The 22,588-nt window shown below is 29.0% G+C and overlaps 1 protein-coding gene across 2 annotated transcripts in view; it reads left to right on the forward strand.

Moving 5' to 3' along the window:
• Nucleotides 1-22,588, forward strand: part of LOC108756885 (monocarboxylate transporter 10) — a 37,231-nt gene that overhangs the window by 12,366 nt on the left and 2,277 nt on the right. Inside the window, exons 2-8 of one of the 2 annotated variants that reach the window (XM_018501031.1) lie at nucleotides 6,207-6,759; nucleotides 14,502-14,653; nucleotides 14,747-15,020; nucleotides 18,360-18,492; nucleotides 20,586-20,751; nucleotides 20,875-21,121; nucleotides 22,316-22,462. In XM_018501031.1, coding sequence (XP_018356533.1) covers nucleotides 6,267-6,759; nucleotides 14,502-14,653; nucleotides 14,747-15,020; nucleotides 18,360-18,492; nucleotides 20,586-20,751; nucleotides 20,875-21,121; nucleotides 22,316-22,462 — 1,612 coding nt within the window. In that variant the 5' untranslated portion in view covers nucleotides 6,207-6,266. Of the gene's footprint in view, nucleotides 1-6,206; nucleotides 6,760-14,501; nucleotides 14,654-14,746; nucleotides 15,021-18,359; nucleotides 18,493-20,585; nucleotides 20,752-20,874; nucleotides 21,122-22,315; nucleotides 22,477-22,588 lie in introns of both variants that reach the window. The other variant, XM_018501032.1, reaches the window with a different exon arrangement.

The following is a 22,588-nucleotide window of genomic DNA, read 5'->3' on the forward strand; positions in this document are numbered from 1 at the left end:
AATTGCGTTCGATACCGATCGCCTGTGATTGTTTCAGTCGATTTTAACAATTCATAATACACTACGCCGAGCTGGTCCCACCAAATACCGCTATGCCGGTCTTCGACGTCAAAATCACCGTTCTTGAAGCGTTGAAACCACTCACGACACGTTCTTTCACTAATAGCGGCCTAATATATACAATAGTATGTAAATCACATGCGACGCATAAGAGAAGAAAGCTATATGTATTTTTATTGCGCTACATCACAACAGTTTTATTATCATTCACTTCGACTTTGATCGTGGACGTTCGATCGGTATGTAAGTAGACTTCAGGAAGCAAAATGTTCCTCACGCGACACACACACACACACACACACACACACACACACACACACACAAGGTCCTATCTTACATCGATGCGTCAAATCAGCAGTTAAACAGTTAAGTCGCAGTCTTTGAAACTACATCATCCGGCTTCAAAGACAATTATCAAGCTCGCATCGCGGACTTTTGTGTAGTAGCAAATGAGACGGTAAATGTGTCATTGCGCATCTTTCAGTGCAATGAACTCTCGAAAAATTTTTTTCAGACGAGATTAATTTTGGCACGTTCCAAAAAAATAGTTACAACTTTCCTGTCTGCAGATGTATAATATGCCACAAAAAGAGGAAAAGTCTGATTTTTGGACCCTTTGCGGAACTTTAGTTAACCACAAAAAATTGTTGTTTTGGATTTTACATGAAATAGTAACAATAATTTTACATTTCCTAGAAATACAAGTCCCAAAAATGCGAGAAAGTAGATTTTTTTATGTTATATATATTTCCTTTTGTAAGTCGAATTTTCATATACATGCTAGAACTTATCACGAATCGGATGTATTGCAAAAGTTTCTCATGATAATTAGTGCTTAGAGATTTTAAGATTTATCATAATTCTGTTATTAAATATGGCAAATTATGCAAAGTAGGAAGTCTAAAATGGTACCCTCGGCATTTAGTTTTAGGGCCATCACACACAAAATGATCTGGTGGAAAAATTTTGCTGAAATTATTTCACGTTTTGGAACATTTTTCAGCAAAATTTCAGCATTTTAGAAAAATGTCAGTTTAATTTCAGCGATTTTTAAAAAATTCATTTTCAGCAAAATTTCAGCAAAATTTCAGAGAAATTTCAGCAATTTTTTAATATATTAGCTGAAAAATCTACTTTCAATGAAATTTCAACAAATTTTCAGCAATTTCGTTGAAATGTTCCAAAACGTAGAATAATTTCAACGAAATTTTTTACCAGGGAGTTTAAAGCTGCATAAGCATAACATAAGATCACTAGACCAATAATCATTCGACAAAAAGACGCCACATTGATTTGCATAAGATTTGCATGTTCATTGATCCAGCGGTCATGTGGCCCTTATACGTAGGGTTGCAGTAATCGAATTTTTTATCAAAATGAATCTGAGTATGCTCTGTAAGGCAAATTGACTACGAATCTATTAATTATAAATGGAAACATCAATGATTCGAATTAAAACATCAATGAATCATTGAAGCGAATTGAAAATGATTCAAAATGTTTGTGCTCGACTAAAGTTACCTACATTTTAATATATCTTATACAATACAATGAATGTGCTATTTTTCGACGTTTTCTATTACACACTGTTAAAGTGGAAAAAATTCTGAAAAAAATGATGGATACTATATAGCTGATAATTATTTGTTTCACCCAATGAAAATGATTCGCTTGATCACTCTTAGTTAAATTCAAATACAACGGCGAGGGCATGGTTCATTCTATTATTTTTATCTATTTTTTATATTTGTCTGTATCTTTTTAATATTTTTGTGTGTTTTGTGTATAACTTTTATTGTTAGATTTTTTAAATGTATCTATTAAGGTTAATATATTCAGGCTTTTTTGGAAAACCTCTTCAATGCCTATTCATTATCTTTGGAATCATTACACAGGACCATTAATAAAATAAAGGTTCTGTTCCTGAAAGAAGACCACTTGTTTCCTACATATTTTGACGTTCTAAAATAAAATCCATTGTCGGAAAATTTGTATCACGTCAAATTTCTGAGATACACGGTGTACCAAATGGTTCAAAATTGTATAAATTATATCACAAATCAATATCTAGCTAGATTCAAAAGCTCTAACAAGAAAGCTGAAGAACCAATCAACCAATCACAAAAAACCAGCTAAGGCAATATCTGAGGTGATTTAGCTACTTAAGATGAGATCTGAGATGATCCAGCCAGCTAAAGCAAGATCGAGAATGAGCGAAAATAGAGAGAGAATTCATTAATGCTGCTCCTTTCTCATTTTTTTGTGTAATCATACTTTTTTTCTTCAAACTGCAAGGTTGGGTAGTGCTAAGTTAAAAAGATAAAAGTTAAGATAAAAAGTTAAAAAATTAATTAATTTTAACTTAACTTAATTATATTTTAGACTTAACTTTTTTAGACTTTAACTTTTTATCTTAATTTAGTTACATTTTATCGATAACTGTTAACTTTTAATTTGATTTTTTTTAAATCAATCCTTAGATACAATGCGAGAGGCTATTGAGTATATAATTTAGTAATTTTATATTGTATAATTATTACTTGTAAACAAAAATAACCAGATTAAATAAATAAGCTGTAAGAAAGAAAAAATACTAAAATTATGTAAAATAGTCAAACTTTTTCTTTTTTTTTCTTTGGTTGTTCGTTTGAACCAAATTTAACTTTTAACTTTTTAATTGCTTTTTTTATTAACTTAACTTTTAATTCAATTAATTTTATTATAGATTAACTTGTTTTTTAATTAAGTTAAATTTTCAAGGCTGTTAACTTTAATTTAATTTAGTGAAAAAAAAAATTAACTTATCCAACCATGTCAAATTGCTTTTCTTTTATGATTCACTTTCTTTTTTGTGTCCCTTCTTAGTAACTAGCAGTGAACAAAGATACTAGGGAGATAGATGGAACGTGAATGAAAATATGATGGCGGATTATTGCTGATTTAAATTTACAAAGAGATATCAAATCTCTTGACCCCGTCTATCTAGAGTTTTTATCGACGTCTTGATGCTTCCTCTCTTAAACGACATGTCATTAGTTCGTCAGACATATGCTATGTATCGAGAGTTAGTTTAGTTTAGTGTTAGCCTCAATATATAACTCGCACACTCACAGCATTCAATAAGACTATAATCATGATGATACAATGTAAGTTCCTATATTTATATTTTTCTATTTATATTTATATTTCAATTTTATATTTTATACCGTTATATATTCTATTACTTTAAAACTCACTATACCTATTGTAATTCCTTTAAGATATATTCAAATATCAGATATAAACTTAACGGGGTATCTCTACACATTACATTGTATTTGACGAAGGTTTCAATTTTTGCGGGCGACTACTACCTTTTCAGTTTCAGCTCTGCGGTGTAGCTAACTCTCCCATTGATCAGATGATAACATGTTAACACGTTAATCATCAATGCGACAGTTGGAAGTTAGCGACAACACAGGACCGAAGTTGAAAAGGTATTAGTCGCCCGCAAAATTTTAAACTGAAATAATTTGCATAATTTGAAAAATTTTGTTATAGCATACATCATTGTATTCGTTAGAACGAAAGATATAACTTTTATTATATCGTAATATTTACTTTACGTGCAAAAATTATGCATACCCCTCCTTTCTCTAACATTGATCATTTTTCTAAGTAATCACTATTTGCAATGGAGCTCAGTTAGAACCATTTAATTTGACATTATATTTGTTAGATCTATTTCTGTTAGTCTACAAGACAAAAAAGGAGTTTCTTTACTACTTATACGGAAATACTTTATATACTTTTAATCATGGCATAAGGTATTCTATTCACAAGAATGCGCAGTTATCTTGAACATGCTCTTTGACCAATTAAAACGTTACCCTAAATTGTAAAAAGGAATGATTGCTACCATGTTCATTGACTTTGGGGCAAGCATTTGATTGGTAGTTCTAATTTAATCATTATGCACAATGGAATATCTTATATTCTTATACCATGCCTATAATTCCTGAAAAATTTAAAAGATTTTTTAAAACAATTCTACAATATGCATGATGGACACCGGCCTTAAAAAATTGAATACTTTTATTAGAGTACAAAAAGATAATTTATCTACTCTCTCGCACTCAAATGTCGTACAGAATTGACTGCAGTGATAATGCTTCATACGTAAGCCAAACCGGACGTTTATTAAAAACGAGAATAAGAACTAAACGGAAATATTAACATTCTATCGTTTCAGAATATAAAGTTAATTTTGAACATGAATTCGATTGGAACGATATTAGATTTTAGACGAAAAAAAATTTTAAATAAGAGATTGATTTCCAAAATAACATTTGAAAGCAAAAGCAGGGTTAAAATTTATAAAATAATACTAATATCTTAGATCCATTATATTTCGATCTTTTCATGAATTTTTGATCCTTCCATACTTTCATTTATTAATTCGTTGTATAAATATATTTACCTGTTTGATAGTCTCTCATAAGCTCACAACATCTCGCACGTTACACTTGTCATTTTTGTTAAAAATAATAAATTTTGTGCAACTTTTAACCATTTAAAATGTAACACTATGGAATTAGATTACATAATCTATTTGGAAAAATTTGACATTTCTTTATAAATAATGATTGTCGTATGATATAACGACATAAGCTTTTAGTAATTAAAAAGCATCAAAAAGGAAGCTAATTTTATGTTCATTTAGAAGATGGAGGTAGTTATTAATAATATTTAGTAAATGAACCATTTTATCCCGCGATCCATCTTATTCCATCTTCCTCTATTCAATTCTTTAAGATAATATAAACGACATCGCCACTTTTTAAAATGGAATTATGAATTTTTTTTACATAATAAATGATTCTTTTAACTATTTCGCATATAAAAATAGTAGGATAAAGCTTGGATATGAATCCGATTTGATTAAATCGAAAAATATGTATATCGACATATTACACACTTATACATAAAGGAAAGATCCCCATTATGAGATACCGAGTACATTTTGGAAAATGCTAGAAGTCTATGGGTAGACTTTTAAAAAAATAATAGGTCATTTGGAAGGGAATTTAATAAGCTTCAAGATAATGTTATATAAAATTTAATTCAAATTATATATATTTTTTTAATTAAAGGAATGTATTGTATATAACAATAAAAATGAGCAAATCGCGAAGTCAAAAAATTATGCTTCTAATACGAGATGCCCCGAGAAATCGATAATAAAACGCAAAGTACATCAGTATTATTAAGTGTATAATTGCAGTATTGTTAAAAAACTTTATTTATTTCTAAAATACAAACTAACACAGCCAGCATTCATGAGAAATGAGCATGCGATGAATTATATCCAGTATTTGTCTTCAGGTAGGTGGAACCAAGCATTGCAAAAATACTCGATGTTCATCCCGATTATCCTTTTTATTATTATATAATAACATTTATACTTTAGCAACGATTTTCACTATGATATATATAGGAGAATAGGTTATTTTATATTAGAAATACCCTAGATACCTCATATTATTCCGCGCCTTACGATTTTACGATCATCAAATCTAACATTTGTAATTAAGCAATTCAACATATTTTTCTATTAGTACGATCTTACTTTATCACTCCATGAAGAATTTATTGTCAAATATTTACTTATTAAATAATAAAGGTTTAAAGGCTTATCTCAATGAAACTTGAAGAAATCCAAATTCTAAAATATTTTTTTACAATGACTACAGGCGTGATCTAATAATGAATTTTCCACTAAATAGTTCTCAATCTAAGAACAATAAATTCATGGTGGAATCAATAGATAGTGTTTATTAATTTAGTAGAAACACTATCTAGGCGTCTATCTCATGATAGGGGGCTTTCCTCTGTTATCTTTGTGTTTATATATTTTATACTTTATTCTAGCACAGTTAAACATGAAATCTCGATCTCTATCATAGAATATTTCGTAAATTATTTATTTTTTGGAACTATATATTAATATATTTACTTTTATGCACAGAATAATGCGATGAGTCAATTGTTGTAAAGAAAGTATATAGTTACTTTTTAAAAAGGACACGTAGTTGCAAACTACATAATTTTTTTATGCACTTTAATTTAGCGTATAAAATTTAAAATAAAACGTTTTTTTTTTTTAGTTTATAGTTATTTCTTCAACAAACACAGCCAACAATCAACACAGATAACCGACAATAACAATGGCGATCGGCGAAGAAGCCGGTAATGGGGACATTAGCGGCTTCGGTCTAGAAGATGACGCTGCCGGATCGATCCGGATAGTCAATCGCACATCCACAGATGATCCAATCGGCACGTCAAGTCATGTTCAGGCCGACCTCGATAATTTTGATTCAGGCAATCCCCTTCTGGCCGAGAGCGCGACAGTAACGATTGATGCATCGATCGGAAAGCTAAGGAGAATACATAAAATGGAGAATGCGGTGGCGTCACAGACAGATAGTAGTACAATGTGCCGAAAAGGAGATTTCGATGATGAAAACCACGCAAACGAGCTGGCGAATACGATCGTCGAGCCACCTGATGGTGGTCTCAGGGCCTGGATGATTATGATCGGCAGCTTCACAATCAACGGTGTACTGTTCAGCATCATCAACTCGTATTCCCTCATCTATCAAGAGCTACAAAAACGTCTGATAGAAGCTGGCGAAACTGAAGTCTCCTCCAAAGCAGGTACGGAACCTTTCCACGATATTAATTTTAAAAGAGATAATATTGGCACATTATTAATTTTATTTCTTAATTTTCTAAGAAATAATTATCATAAGTATGTTTTATCGATTTGATATTCTATTGTGATATGTAATATCTTAGAAAGCATAAAATTTATAAACAATAAAAACATGGACTATATGAGTCAGCGCGAGAAATAGTGGGCAAATCAACAATGTCGATTTCAAAATTAATAAATATAATATAATATAAATATCTAGGCTCTAGATTTGCTTATCTTCAGCATAATTTACAGTACAAAATTAAAAATTACGAAAGATCAAAATATAGCCGCATTTACAAATTTAAAAATTAAAAAGATTACACAATATGGTCGCATTTACATCACCATCATAAAATTTATTTGCTTTAATTAGCTTCAACAATGATAATATTATGATACAATCGTTTGATTACAACGTACTTTTATATGAGGAAGTTTAAGATGGTTTTTTAATAAATCGAGTTACTATAGAAATGTTTAATTTTTTTATATAATAAAGTACGGAAATTGAAGTGTGCAAAATTTTACGATAGGTTAATGAGAGAAAATAAGAGAGAAAAAATGTTGAAAATGTAATCTTTCACTAACTTAGCAACAGATAAGGCTCACAGACGCTTCTTTGACTAACTGCACATATCTTATCATAGACTGTTCTCAAAAACGAGATTATAAGTTTAAAAAATTATGGTTTTAATGATCACAAAAAAATAATAGGTCAACAGCGATTCTGGAAAAATATTTACGTACATAAACTTGCATATAAATTTAACCTCGAAAAGTAAACATAATCTCATCCTGTTTTCGTTCGATGAAGAGCATGGTCAACACGATGTTATAAACGCTTTGAAGCGTTTTGACAATTTGTAAAATTTTTTCTTCTAATTGGTCCATCAAATGCTTCAAAGCATTTGTAGCGAGACTATAGCCGAAGATGCAACTCTTGATTTACTATCGTATGTTTCATAAACTATTTCATTAAAACATACACGTAGTTTTGATATTTTATCCAGATTATGCACATATTTATAATTTTAGGTGGGTCCTGGTGAGGCATTCCAAATTTTCGGCATTTTATTTAATTAGATGTTCAGTCAAAAAATTTTTCTGTTAAAATAATAAAAAAAGTGATATAAAAATGTGCACACATTTCATGCTGTCTAAAAATCAACAAGGTGTTGAATTGCTGAATTTGGAAGGGAATGCTAACAAGTGTTTCAAGAAGAATTGCATAAAGAAATTAAGATAATTATTTATCGCTTCCGAGAGTGCTAGAATGATAAAACATCAATGTCTCTTGTGATCTTTGGATATTCTTAAAAAAAAAAGCGTTGCATTTTTTTAGCATAATTTGTTTTTTATATTGTTATTATCATAACAATTTATATATTATATAGAAAACAAGTATTTATTGACTTTTTTTCAGAAAATTGTTTCTATTTCTGTATGAAACCTGTTTTATACGTTTTTACTTTTTAATTATATTTACTATTTACTACTACTATGTAAATATATTTAATATTCATATTAATTTATTCAGAGATATTGAACACTAAATTATATTGAAATATCATGAATCCTAAAGATAATTATTGAAAATACATGAAAAAAATGATAAATAATGTGCGCAAAACATATAATACTTTTAGAGTTTATTATTTATATATACTGAAATATTATTGAAATACTATAAATTCTAAGGAAATATAATGAAAATATCTGAAAAGTAATGAAATGGGAACGAAGTATATGTAACATTTTTACAGATTCATTATTGAAAGTTACCAAAAATAAAAACAGGATAATTAACATTTTGGAATTAATAATTGAAAGAATGTAATGAAATCTGCTGAAAAATAATGAAATCAGTTAATATTGTAACAAAAAGCATTGAATTTAAAAGAATTGTGAAGAAAATTTATACAGATTTGTATTTAAGAAATTAAATACTGAATTACCATAAATCCTAAAGATATTTGTTGAAAATGAAAAATAATACAACATACATAAAGGAAAGTCACAGATATCGACATACCATTTTGTTTTTAGACAATATTTCTTAAAACAATAAAATCAATAGGCTCTAAAGAAAATTCTAAAAAATAATAAATAAAATGCCAATTTGATCCGACACTGATTATTAGTGTGTAATATATAATATCATTTATTCAAAGTGAATATTAAACGTATATGTTTCGACCTACGTCAAGGTCCTCTTCAGTACAAAAGATAAAATTAACAAAATTACATAATGATAGCGCATACACATATAAACTAATAACATAAAGAAGAAGAGAAAACTCGTGATGGTGATGTCCGAGTTAATCTTAGTCATTTAATTACTAAGTTAAATGACTATGAAGATTAAACTAATTATATTAGGTTTTGTTGCACATGTGTCATTAAACTGTTCCATTTAATGAAACAAATTTTAAAGATATAATATATAAGATATAAGACACGACATAACTGTTTGGTAGACAGATGTAAAATGATCATTTAACTATGATAAATGTGAAATAATCATTTTACATCTGTTTTGTTCAATTTTGTTAAATAATTTTATCTTTTGTACTGAAGAGGACCTTGACCGTAGGTCGAAACGTATACGTTTAATATTCACTTTGAATAAATGATATTATATTATATATTACACACTAATAACCAGTGTCGGCTCAAATTGGCATTTTATTTATTATTTTTTAATATTTCTTAAACAAAAAATAAAAATAAAATTTTAAAAACATAAGTACCAACTAAAAAGTGTTTTTTATCAGATAGTATGAGCAGTTTTTATAATACTGTTTGCAATTTTGCAATTAATTTTTTCGTAAGATAAGCAAAAATGCGTCTGACAAAATGGGCTCCAAAATTGGCACTGTAAGCAGTAATGCTACGTATTCCCATTCTGTTTCTTTTACAAGAATTATCTGTATAAAGTGAATATATATAAGATTTTCCAGAATATTTTCACTTCATTATAAATTTTTTCGGTTATAATTTTTATTGAATTATATATATATTTTTTCGGTTATAATTTTTATTGAATTATATATATATTTACTTTATACGAGTACTGTTCTGCAAGATACAAATATGTGACACGATAGTTTTTCAGGAGTTTTTCCATATATGCACGATTACCTTCAGCTCCAATAGAGCTATTTGACATTATAAAGCAATATTATAAAGATTAAGTTAGCTCATGATCTATTTTACAGACAGGTGGCAGTTTATGCTGCACTCCAATTTTAAATTTAAAATCATATTATGAAAAAAAATAAGAGAAAAAAATAATATAAATAAAACTGATTTAGGAAACTACAAGCATTTAAAATGACGTAATATTATCAATAATATAATCATTATTATTTAAATTATGCAATTTGTAAAAGAAAATCGTAGGAATTTTATTTTCACAATTGTAGAATTCGTCTTTAGGTGGTTTGGTATAGAAACAAGCCACAAATATACAAATTATAAGTTTGTACTTCTTTAATTAGTTAACATACTATGACTTTATTAGTATTAATAAAATGTAATAGTTAAAGTTTCTGAGAAATAAAGGGGTGCTTTAGAAGATCTATGTCAGTATCGGTGGCTTTCTCCTAATATTCATATAATTTATTGTACACTGAAATCTGTTGAAATATGCTGAATTCTGAGGAAAAAAAATTAAGAAAATATTTGAAAAAAAAGGAATGAAATAGGATTTTTATTATTTTTAATATATCTCTCTCTCTCTCTCTCTCTCTCTCTCTCTCTCTCTCTCTCGAAAACGACACAAAATACAAAAAAACTTCAAGAAAGTTATTTTGTTTATTAATTAAATTTAATTAAATTTAATTAAAATTAAATTTCTTATATTTAAATCTTTTTTATATTGTAATTCCAAAAAAGAAGAAAAAAATAGAAGAAGAAAATAATGAAAATTTGCGAAAAATTAAAAGAAGAAGAAAGAAAATAACAAAAATTTGCAAAAAATAAAAATTTTTTCTATTTTGCATATAACTTTTTTTTAGTTTAAATGTTTTTGTTGTTATGCGAAAAAATATAGACATTGCAATGAAACAAAAAAAGAACTTATATAAGAATTTTTAATCAATAGTGACCGGGATATTATTAACGCTAGAGGTCAAACATTCAGTTTTTCAACATTTTGGATTTTATGTTACTGAAACTCTCTTTTACTACAATTATCAATCAAAATTAATAAAGAAATAAGAAATAATGACATAACATTCAAAGCTAGATTTTTTAATGCTCATATAATTCAATATGAATTAATATATACCATATATTTACATGCATATACATATACCATATTTGTAGTCATTTGAATTGCGCGCTGAAATTTTATCGAACTTAAAAACGCGGCTAAATTATTAAAATAATATCACATTAAATTTTTGATACTCAATATGCATCTATTAAAGAGATCTTAATATGCTGGAAATCTGTAAACAAATTTATTTATTACGAAAAATATTACCTCCACCGGAAGTTAAATCTGAATCTCTAGCATTCCGTGCGAGCGTTCCCTGAAGATAAATTAATTTGTTTTTGAACTGTGTGTGACACAACAAATTCGTTATTTCTATCATTATTTGTAATTTATTTTTAATAACTTGCCACTCTCATTTGTACATGAATAATTTTAAGTTGACTTCAAAAATAAATAATTTTAATCATTTGGACAAAATTCGATGGGATCACTACCTACTCTATAACGTTTAATTGACAATCTTCCACACCACTATACAACCACAAGATCTCTCTATTTATATTATTGCAATTTTATTGTATTGTGATCCTTCAAGATGCGTTTCATTTAATTTTGTAATGAAAATGACCAAAATTTATGGTCTAAACGTTTATATATATTTTGATTATGTAATAAATTTCAATTAACACCCAAACATCCAGTGTATGGTCTTTAAAAGCACTGTATTCTGATTGTTTATACATTAGGACCTTTTTAAAACCTTTTTGTTGATTTGATAAAATAAATAAGTTGCAATTTTTATAACTCTGATAATCCAATCTGTACATGCAAGATCCGGAAAAATTAAAAAACCTAAAGAAAAATTTTTTTAATATATATACGAGAGTGGATCAAATATAAACAAGAATTTTTTTTATTATTTATTGGACGAGAATAAAAATATAAAGAAAACATTATTTTTTTGCATATAATAGTTCCCTACTACATTAATATATTTTTGCCAGCGAATAGACAATTTGGCGAGCCCGGTTTCATAAAAAGTAATAGGTTATTGGTATCTGCAGCTAATTGTGCACGAATTCTGCTATACTGGCATCGTTCTTGAATGCTCCGAATTCTTTTAGCGGATGGGGCCCAAACAAATAATAATCGCATTGAGACAAATCTTTCCATACGATTATTATTTGTTTGGACTGAAAAAAGAATTGGGAAGACAATACGATTCGTATTCGCTGGTAAAAATATATTACTGTAGCAGAGAGCTATATATTGTAGAAAAAAAATTTGTTTTTTTTTATATTTTTATTCTCATCCAATAAATATATAATAAAAAAAAATTCTTGTTTATATTTGCTCTACCCTCGTATTAATGTCTTAAAGACCAAATTCGACTGAAAAACTTTTTTAGAACCTTCCATTTGTAACTCTAGAAACTTTTCTGTTTTTATTACAATTTTGAATACGCTGCGTGATGTAGTTGATTCAGCTGTAGCGGTTATTATTGGGCAAGTAAATAGCAAGTAAATAGGTAGGTTTGATAATTCAACCAAATATTCGTTAATTCAAACAAATTACATAATTTGTTTTAAATTACAAGAGTCTATTAACCTAAATATATAAATATTTGAACTAAATGATTACTAACTTACGAATTAAACGCATTTAGTCAAATTAACAACTTTCTTTCTCAGTGTAGTGGTATTTCGCTGGCGATATTGCCATCTCCTACTTATGCTACATCTATCATCTCTTTATAATACCAGACTAGAATCAAGTTCATTAGGGTCTCTTTTCCCCGCTAATTTTTCCAAACTCATTCCCTTGGCAGTGGTTTCGCTAAATAGTAGGGACTGTGGGAATCTCGTTAATCCATTCATGCGCGTCACTAATTAGATGACATTTAACTACAATTGCACCTTCACATGAAGCGTAGAGGTGGATTTCCGGAGTATAACACCCCTAATCCCTACGTAAGAAATAATAACATTATACTACTGTACTCGTTCAATTTAATAATAATAACAACTATAATAAAGCAAATGTCATTTAATTAATAAAACGAAAGAGAAAGAAAGAAAAAAGAAAAGAATAAGAAGAAAAAATGGAAAAAAGAAGAAAGAGGGCACAGAACAAAATAAAATAAAATAAAAATAAAAGAACTTATTTAATTTTAATTCATTGTTAAATTCTTCGGATTAAAAATTAGAAGCTAAATCCTCTAACGGATGGATCTTATGGCTGCGACACACAGAATGTGGCAACGCTTACCGCGCAAATGTTAGCGCAATAGTCAACCAATTTATCGCTTTTCCATGAAAGCAAAAGAATAATTATCGTTTGTCTTTGCTTGCTTTGCTGTTTGCTCTTTTCGCGTTTAAATCAAATCGCATTGAGAGGAAGGAATTATTCATAGATGTAATAAATATAAAATAGACCGCGCATTTTAATGAAATTGCTACTATCGGTTTAAAAAGAAAGAAATAGTTTGGTGCATATCACTTTTTTTTAAATAATATTAATAATAGGAACACAAAGACTCATGAAATTAATTAATGGAATTATTTGAATGACACATAAATTAAAAGTCACGAGGGTGATTGTTTATATAGACAGAGCCCTTAAATACCAAGGATTTAAATTGTACGACAATTAGACAATCATTTATAGTAATAGAAGCTAATTCGTACTATTCTCTTGTTGATGCTGCTTCATCAACTTAATCATCCATCCTCATAATGAAAAGAGAAATATAATTCATAAATTGCTAACCTAGATACGCTGTTAATTTATAACATGCATTCGATCGATCGACTCTCTCATTAGACTAATTAACTTGCCTATTATTGATACATGCATGTTTATTATTTCAGATTTTTAGTTATCTCTTTATTATTTGTTTATGAAACGATAAAAATGCTTATTGTTCTCGAGGCCTGATAGTTATTTAATAGAATTTTAATCGATTTAATTATATGAAATTTAATTACAGTATTAATTAAGAAATAAAACAGCAAATTATTATTATTATTATTATTAGGCGTTAGGAACTCGAAAGCTCATTGCCGCAAATACCAAATCCCGCCACTGTTCCCGTCCCTGAGCAAGATCCTTCCATTTGTGACCCTCGTACCCCATTTCGTTAAGGTCCATTCTAATATTATCTTCCCATCTACGTCTTGGTCTACCCAATGGTCTTTTCCCATCCGGTTTACCAATTAGTACTTTATATGCAATTCGATTCTCATCCATACGCGCCGCGTGACCTGCCCATCTTAATCGACGCGATTTTATGACATTAATAATATCCGGACTATTATATAATTGATGTAATTCTGCGTTGTGTAAAACAGCAAATAACGACATAATTTTGAAATTAAAAGAAATAAACGGTGAATACCTTTTTTTTTATAAAAAGAATCGTTCTTGATTCTGTGAGCATTTTATTATTCATCAGAGAACTTGGCGAAATTGTTTCAGCTTTAGTAGGCTCGCTAACTATTGGAACCACATTCTTTCTGTCTCCGATCGCCGGTATATTAACGGATAAGTTCGGCATCCAGACAACTACCTTTATGGGAGGTGCAATTGCATCCGTTGGCCTGCTTCTCTCCTCGCTGCTGACGGCCAAGGTAAGGAAGATAAAAAGATGCTTCTAATAATTGTGATCTCTATTCAAATTTGTTTCGGAATTGTGCACATTGCCGTTACATGTGTTTTGTCAGGTGGAACTGCTCTTTTTAACATATGGTGTTATGTACGGGCTTGGTGCAAGTCTCGCTTATACCCCTAGTCTAGCGATACTGGGTCACTACTTCAAAAAATATCTGGGACTAGTGAACGGTATTGTCACAGCCGGAAGCTCAATATTCACAACACTATTGCCATCCCTAATGGAGGTCCTGATACTGCGTTTAGGCCTAGAAGGAACACTGAGGAGCTTGGCTGTACTTACAGCTACCATCATGGCTTGCGCAATTCTTTTTAAGCCAATTCCATGTAAGTTTTTTTAAAACTCGTATTTATATAAGTTTATATCCCTAGAATAAATTTTGTTTTAGAATTTTTCATAGAATTTTTCACGGAATTTTTCAGAATTTCTATATAAGTTTAAAAATTTGTCATAGTTTCTATATAATTTTATTTCAACATAATTTTTTTTAAATAACTTCCAAAATTTCTCAAATTTTTTTGTAACGAATTGAAACACTTTTCAGAAATATTAAAAAAATCAGAAATACCAGATTAAGTGTTTACTCTTACTCAAATACTTTTATTGTAAAAACAGTATTTGTAATATAATTGTAAAATATAAATAATAAAGAGCATACAGCCACAACAATAGATGTTAACGCAAGTCATATATCTAAAATTCACAAATAAATAAGTAGACGTTTCGGTCAAGATTTGACCATCATCAGTACACACAAGACAAAAAATGAAAATCTTACACTAAAAACTAATTAACGCTAATCGGAAGATGTTATAATAATGTTAAAATAAAAATACATGAAGAATTACTAAGAAAAAGTTACATAAAATTACAAACGCAATGTTCGCAAATTAAAATGTTGAAATAATTTCTTCTCGCTTATGGTATGAATTAATAAGTGTGAAAAGAAGTCAAGAGAATTAAATAATGTTTCAATCTTTTGATGTAATAATCTGTTACAATTCTTGGTCTTAAGAAGCGATGAGAAGCTTCGTGTAAAAATACTATTCTAAGTTCTATTAAAAACAAAAAATCTTTCCTTTATGCTAATACCAACATTTCCAATACTGTAACAGTTCGCGGAAATTAATTTGAAATTGTAATGTAACAAAACTTACCACGTATCTTATGGCACAAAAACCCACAAATAAGAACCGAAATATGTAAAGAACTTTTAATACTACATTAAAAATTAGTTCTGACAATTATGAAAATCCGTCAGCGGGAGTCTATTTATATTATACGAGGAAAGGAGAGAAAATGAAAGTGGAGGGAGTAATGCTAAGTGTGGGCAGAGAAATTATTTCCAATGAGTGGGAAATAAATTTCAGATAAGCGTTCTGTATCACGCTGTTTATTTAAGCCATTTTTTTGTCGTTTAATATGTATCATCTCAGAGTCCATCTTTTTATAATAAGAACATTCGGAATCAAGAATTCTGGAATTTTCCCAATCAATTGTGTGATCACTGTCCAGTTTATGACACGAAATAACACGAAATAATAGATAAAGAATTAGAAGGTTTATTTAAATCTTTAATGTGTTCTTTAAATCTTCAACTTCCTTTTTGTCTGACCCACATAAGAATGATTACAATCCTGACAATTAATTTTGTAAACAACATTAGAATGATCTTCTTTTTTAATTTTGTCTTTGCCAGTTTTTATGAAAGTGCTCATACTATTCATTGGTTTATATGCTATATTAAAGTCAAATTTACTTATACAGAATTTGAATTTCTCAGAAGTTTTTTTAAAATAAGGAATGGTAAAAAATTTTTTTATTAATATAAGAGGAATCCGAATTAGAAATGACATTACGTTCTTTAATCAACTCAAAATTCTTTTTCAAAGACAGAGTTTTTATCCTATTATTAATCATTGTGAATAAAAATTTTGAAGAGTATTCGTTCTTTTAGAGAGTTTTAATTAGAGAAATGATATTGTTTTCATGGAATTTAGGATGAGAAAGGAATAAAATTCTGTCTAACAACCCAATTACAGCACCCCTTTTATGTTCTATAGGATGATAAAAAAAAACATCTATTGTTGTGGCTGTATGCTCTTTATTATTTATATTTTGTAATTGTTGAGCCACTTTCAAACATTTTACATTTAATATAATTGTATTTTAATTTCGGCAGAGCACATAAAAGTATTTTGTATTTTGTATGTCAACAGAGCATATGCAACTATTTTATATTTTAGTATTTCAAATCGAAAGATTAAAGGTATTTTATATTTTGTATAATATTTCAAATACTAAGATTGACAATCAACGTTACTATTTGAATTACAAAATACAAAATACTTTCAATCTTTCGATTTGAAATACAAAATATTTTTGTGTTTCGCTGAAATACAAATATAATTGTATTACTTTATTAAAGAATATTCTTATTAAAGAATACTTAATTAACTAACATCAAGAAATTATTAAATTATTTGTGTAATTGATAAATGGCACCGATTAGGAGACTCCAATAAGACTTGATCTTGACATATGTGGTCAAAGTCATGATCTCTGTAGTAATCTTCAACAGGTTTTAGTCATCGCTTGCTATTCATTAAAAAATTACACAGGCCGACAAAATTTTGAGAAGGGGGGGGGGGCGTATGCTTTGAATTTTGAAAGACGTTTTCGTAAGATTTTAATGCATTGAAAACGACTACATTGTCCGTTTTTGTCCATCACTTTACATTTTTTAAATAGCTGCAAAAACAGTTTTTTTTAGAAGTAAATTTTTTATTAATTTTTTTCGGCTAAAAAAATGATATCGAGGTATGTTTTGCGGCATTTAATTCATAAATTTCAACACAAAAACTATTTTTTCAATGCTTATAAAAATGTTTTATAAGCATTGAAAAAATAGTTTTTGTGATGAAATTTTTGCAAATCGCACACAAAAATCTTTGGAAAAATCGGAAAGAATTGACAAATTTTGAAATAAAACCAAATAATTAAAAAAAAAATCATAAAAAATATCTGACAATTTATATTTATATCTGTATATTTCTAGTTTAAATTCTTTTTTGAAAAACTAATTTCCGATTATTTGTTCAGAAGTTATTAAATTTAAAGTTCTCCGAAGACACTCGCCCCAGAAAATCGAGAGGTCCTATGTTCGAATCCTGAGGTAATATTTTTCGCAATATAAGTTCTTTACCGAATTAATTTAGGAGGGAGATTATTTAGGAATGTTCGAATATTACGGCTCCTCATCATTTTTATATTATTAGTGTGTCAGATCAATTATTAATGTCCGAATGTTTCGTCGCACAGTCACATCTGAGACAATTAAATTTAAAAATTAAGAATATATATTATATTCATAACGTCTAACTTTGACCGATCATTGGCACTCTCTACCATACGAGTATATAGTATTATATGTTGTACAATTAAACGATCGGATCTTATTTCTTATACAAATATCAGAAATAAAACGTTATTTTCTTCAAACTTTTTTGTTACAATAATAACTTTTTAACGAATAACGAGCAACAGCTAAAACCTAGTCATTCAGAAGTCATTCAGTCATGATCTTAACAAATACATGTCAAAATCAAAGTCATTGGGATCGAGTCGGTACTTTTACCAGAGACATTATGAGCACTTTTTTTCAGTAACATCGCAAGGAGACAAATCGCATAAAACGAAATCTCTACGAAATCATATGAAAGAATTCGTAAACGTATCTATCTGGAAGAAAAAACGATACGTCGTATGGGCAGTTTCTATTCCTCTTGCTCTTTTTGGGTAAGTCGATTGTTTGTGTATAATTATACTTACAAATAACCTCCTACAGCATAAAAATTGCAACACACTGCTGCAACATTCCAGCAATATTGCAGAGATTTTGTAGCAATATTGCTGCGAATTCTATGTTGTATGGAGCTCGTCAAATTAACGATTATAGATAAAATACAATACAATAATTATCTTGGTTCGTGACATATGAATACAATGAAGTATTTCAGAAAGAAATCAAAATAGACAATTTCAATAAATTGCTATTATGAAAATCAAATTCAAATAGATGATCTTAATAAATCATTATAATTGCAAACTGATCATCGTCCTATTACTTTGTATAATTTATGATTTTTTTTCTTTGGAACGATCGATATTTCAATAAGTGTTTGTCAACTGTATACGTGATTGCTGATCTTTTTCTTAGACACATCATTGTGTAAAATTATTAGGTCTTCTAGGTTATTATATCTTCTAATTTATATGGCACACACCGATGAGATGACGGCGAATTCGGCCAGTTTTTCGAAAAGATGAGAGAGAACGCAGCTGAGCTAAGTGAGTGCGTTCTTTTCTACATAAGGACTACCCTCACTCTTCAAATTTCAGACAAGAGAGCTCTGTCTAGAGATACTATGTCTATAGACATAGTATCTGCTAATCATAAATGATTAGGAGCATTAAAAAGAAATAACATGTATTACATATAGAATGAGAATGTTTGTACAGATGTCAACGCAATACAACTTATATTACACTGAAAATTTTTATACATGACGTTATGTATAAATATACATATAAGAAAGGCCCCTATTATGAGATACTGTTCATTTTGGGTAAATGCTGGAAGTCTAAGAATAGAATTAAAAGAAATAATAAATCATTTTGAAAGGAATTTATTAAGCTTTGAGATAATGTTATGTAAATATATAAAATTTAATTCAAATTCTATTTTTTTTTAATTATAAAGAAATGTAAAAAGTGAACAAAGTCAAAAATTGTGTTCCTAATGAGATGTCCCGAGAAATCGATAATAAAACGCAAAGTACATCAGTATTACAAAACTATGTAGTGTTTTTCTAAAATTTTCTAAAATATAAACAGACACAGCCAGTGTGCAAAATGAGCATGCGATACATTGTACCAGGACTCATCTTCAGGTAGCTAGAACCAAGCTCGTAAAAATGACTGATGTTTATTCCGGTTGTCCTTTTTATTATTGTACAATAACATTTATACTTTAGCAATTACTTTTGCTATGACATAGGAGCAAGGTTATTTTATATTAGAAATACTTTGGATATCTCGTATTATGATTTCCATGTCTTACGATTTTATGATCATCAAATCTAACTTCTATAATTAACCAATTCAACATATTCCATATTTTTCTATTAATACGACCATCTTACTCTATCACTATCTTATTCTATCACTCCATGAAGAATTTATTGTCAAATATTTACTTATTAAATAATAAAGGCTCATCTCAATAAAAACTTGAAGATACTCAAATTCTAAAATGTTTTTTTACAACGACTACAGGCATGATCTAATAATAAATTTTCTACTAAATAGTTTTTCATTCCAAGAGCAATAAATTCATGGTAGAACCAAGTAGAGTTTATTAGTTTAGCAGAAACGCCGTTATCTCATATTAGGTGCCTATCTCAGGAGGCTTTCCTTTATATGGGAGAGGAAATGAAAAAATTACAAAGTATTGAAATTAGGAAAATTCTACTGTAGATACTTTTAGTTGTTAACGCTAGAGAGCCTCATAGGGAGGCTCACGTTCTTGACGCTCTCGTGATCGAATGCAAAGGAAAGGCCTTAATTAGCCCATAGAAGAAGGGGCGCAATTGCACGCGCAGATCGGTTTTTAGGAATGGTCTTCGTCAATTCAGTTCTTGTTAAGATGCATGTACATAAGCACGAATAAAATTTATTTCCTAATAAATGTCAACAACGATTATCTCAATTAGAAATTTTGTGTCTGATTATGTAGCACCTATCTCTTTCTTATTTGAATGTGAAGAATTGAACTTTTTCTATATGAATTCTGTTTTATTAGAAATAAAAAAGTTCGATTGTTATTTTAGATATTTCGTCCCATACGTTCACATAGGAAAGTTCGTGACTACGACATTCAAAGACGCTGATAGCAAGTTGCCGGTCATGTGTGTCGGTATCACTTCCGGTATTGGCCGTTTAATTTTTGGCTACATCGCCGACCTACCGAAAGTGAACCGAATATTCTTGCAACAAGTGAGTATTCGACCTTCTAATGATATGTTTAAAATCTTTTTTTTTTTTAAATAAAATACCTTAGCACTTTTCTTTCTTTTGCTAAAATCTTGATACAAAAAAATAAAGAATCATTTTTTTCAGATATCATTTGTGAGTATCGGCATTCTCACGATGCTTCTTCCAGTCACTAAATCGTTCCTCATGCTCCTCATCATTTCGTTGGGGATGGGATTGTTCGATGGATGCTTTATATCGTTACTCGGTCCGATTGCATTCGATATTTGTGGCCGTAGCGGCGCAACTCAAGCCATAGGCTTTCTTCTGGGGATGTGTTCTATACCTCTAACGGTTGGTCCACCAATCGCAGGCCTCCTATACGATCATACTGGTAATTATTTTCATAATTGCCTTACACGTACTAATAATATAATAAGAGAGTACGTTTTAATGAATAAGGAGCAGACAAATGTTTTATTTATTTTAGTCTTATATCGTCTAATTTAAAATTTTTTTTATATAATTATTATATCTAATTTATATTTTTAATATTATAGAAATATTATGTATATGTTACATATGTCCACTTTACATAATATCCTTGGTATTAATATCCCTGAAATATTATTAAAATATTTATTAATATCAATTATTTTTATATAATTGCAATATTTGAATTCATAATAACTAACGAAAAAGTCTTATCAGTCTATGATGTATCTCTATAATGCTTAAATAACGTGATTTCATGTATATATCCAATTCTATAATTGCGCGCTAAAATCATGTTCAGCCTTTAAAAGTAATCTTAAACCGAACTGGAATAACAGTTTTACAAATTAAGTAAATTATAATATTTTTAATGCTCACACAATGTTATAATAATATTAAATAATGTTATTTTTAATAATCACATAATACAATACTATCAGGAGAGGATATATAAATATAACCATCCATTAATATTTCGGGAATATTATTTAATATTATATAATTTTAATAAAATATTATTAAAACGTTACATTTAATATTTTAAGGAAAATATGTCTAAAATATTACTTAATATTAAATAATATTATGCAGGATATTTGCTATCTGTATCTCAATGTGCCTAGAAATGAAACGTGCGACCAATGGGGTTGAATCTGTAATCACGTATTGGTCATTTACTTTTGATATCATACAATCACACAACGTAATAAATATATAACTAATTCGTTTGAATTCATCGTGTGTATTAAAGAATTGTCTAACACTAATTGTATAACACTAATAATTGTTAGTCGCCGATCTTAACAAGTGATATATCGTTGAAAAGCACGCACATATATATTTACATAAGTCGTTGTCTCCCGAACAAACCCTGGTGTGATATAAGCCTAATTTACACCAAGTTTGTACACGTACTAAGTATCATATTTATGCCAAATATCACTTGATACACTCTGTATTAAACGCTAGGGGATTATTTCAGTGCACTTTGGTATTCCCAAATCATAAATATCTGAAATATTTTATTATAATATGTGCCCTTTTCTCAAATTTGTAAACGACAACTTAATTAGATTATTTGTATTGTTCTCAGGTACCTATGATCTACCTTTCTTATTAGCCGGTGTTCCTCCGATAATAGGAGCATTGACGATGTTCTTAATAAGATGCGTTAAAGAAAATAATGAGGGAAGTTTAAACGATTCTGAGAATATTCCAAGCAAAACAGATTGTCAAAATGGTCGGTAAAACCAGGTATTTGTATGTTATCAATTTTATTTGGGGCCATTAAAAAAATACGCTTAGTGGGGGGAGGGAGTCACTGAAAGTGAATGAAGGAGGAAGGAGAGTAAAGGAAACGCGAATG

Source organism: Trachymyrmex septentrionalis, unplaced genomic scaffold (genome assembly GCF_001594115.1).
Source record: "Trachymyrmex septentrionalis isolate Tsep2-gDNA-1 unplaced genomic scaffold, Tsep1.0 scaffold13, whole genome shotgun sequence".
NCBI classification, from domain to species: Eukaryota; Metazoa; Arthropoda; class Insecta; order Hymenoptera; family Formicidae; genus Trachymyrmex; species Trachymyrmex septentrionalis.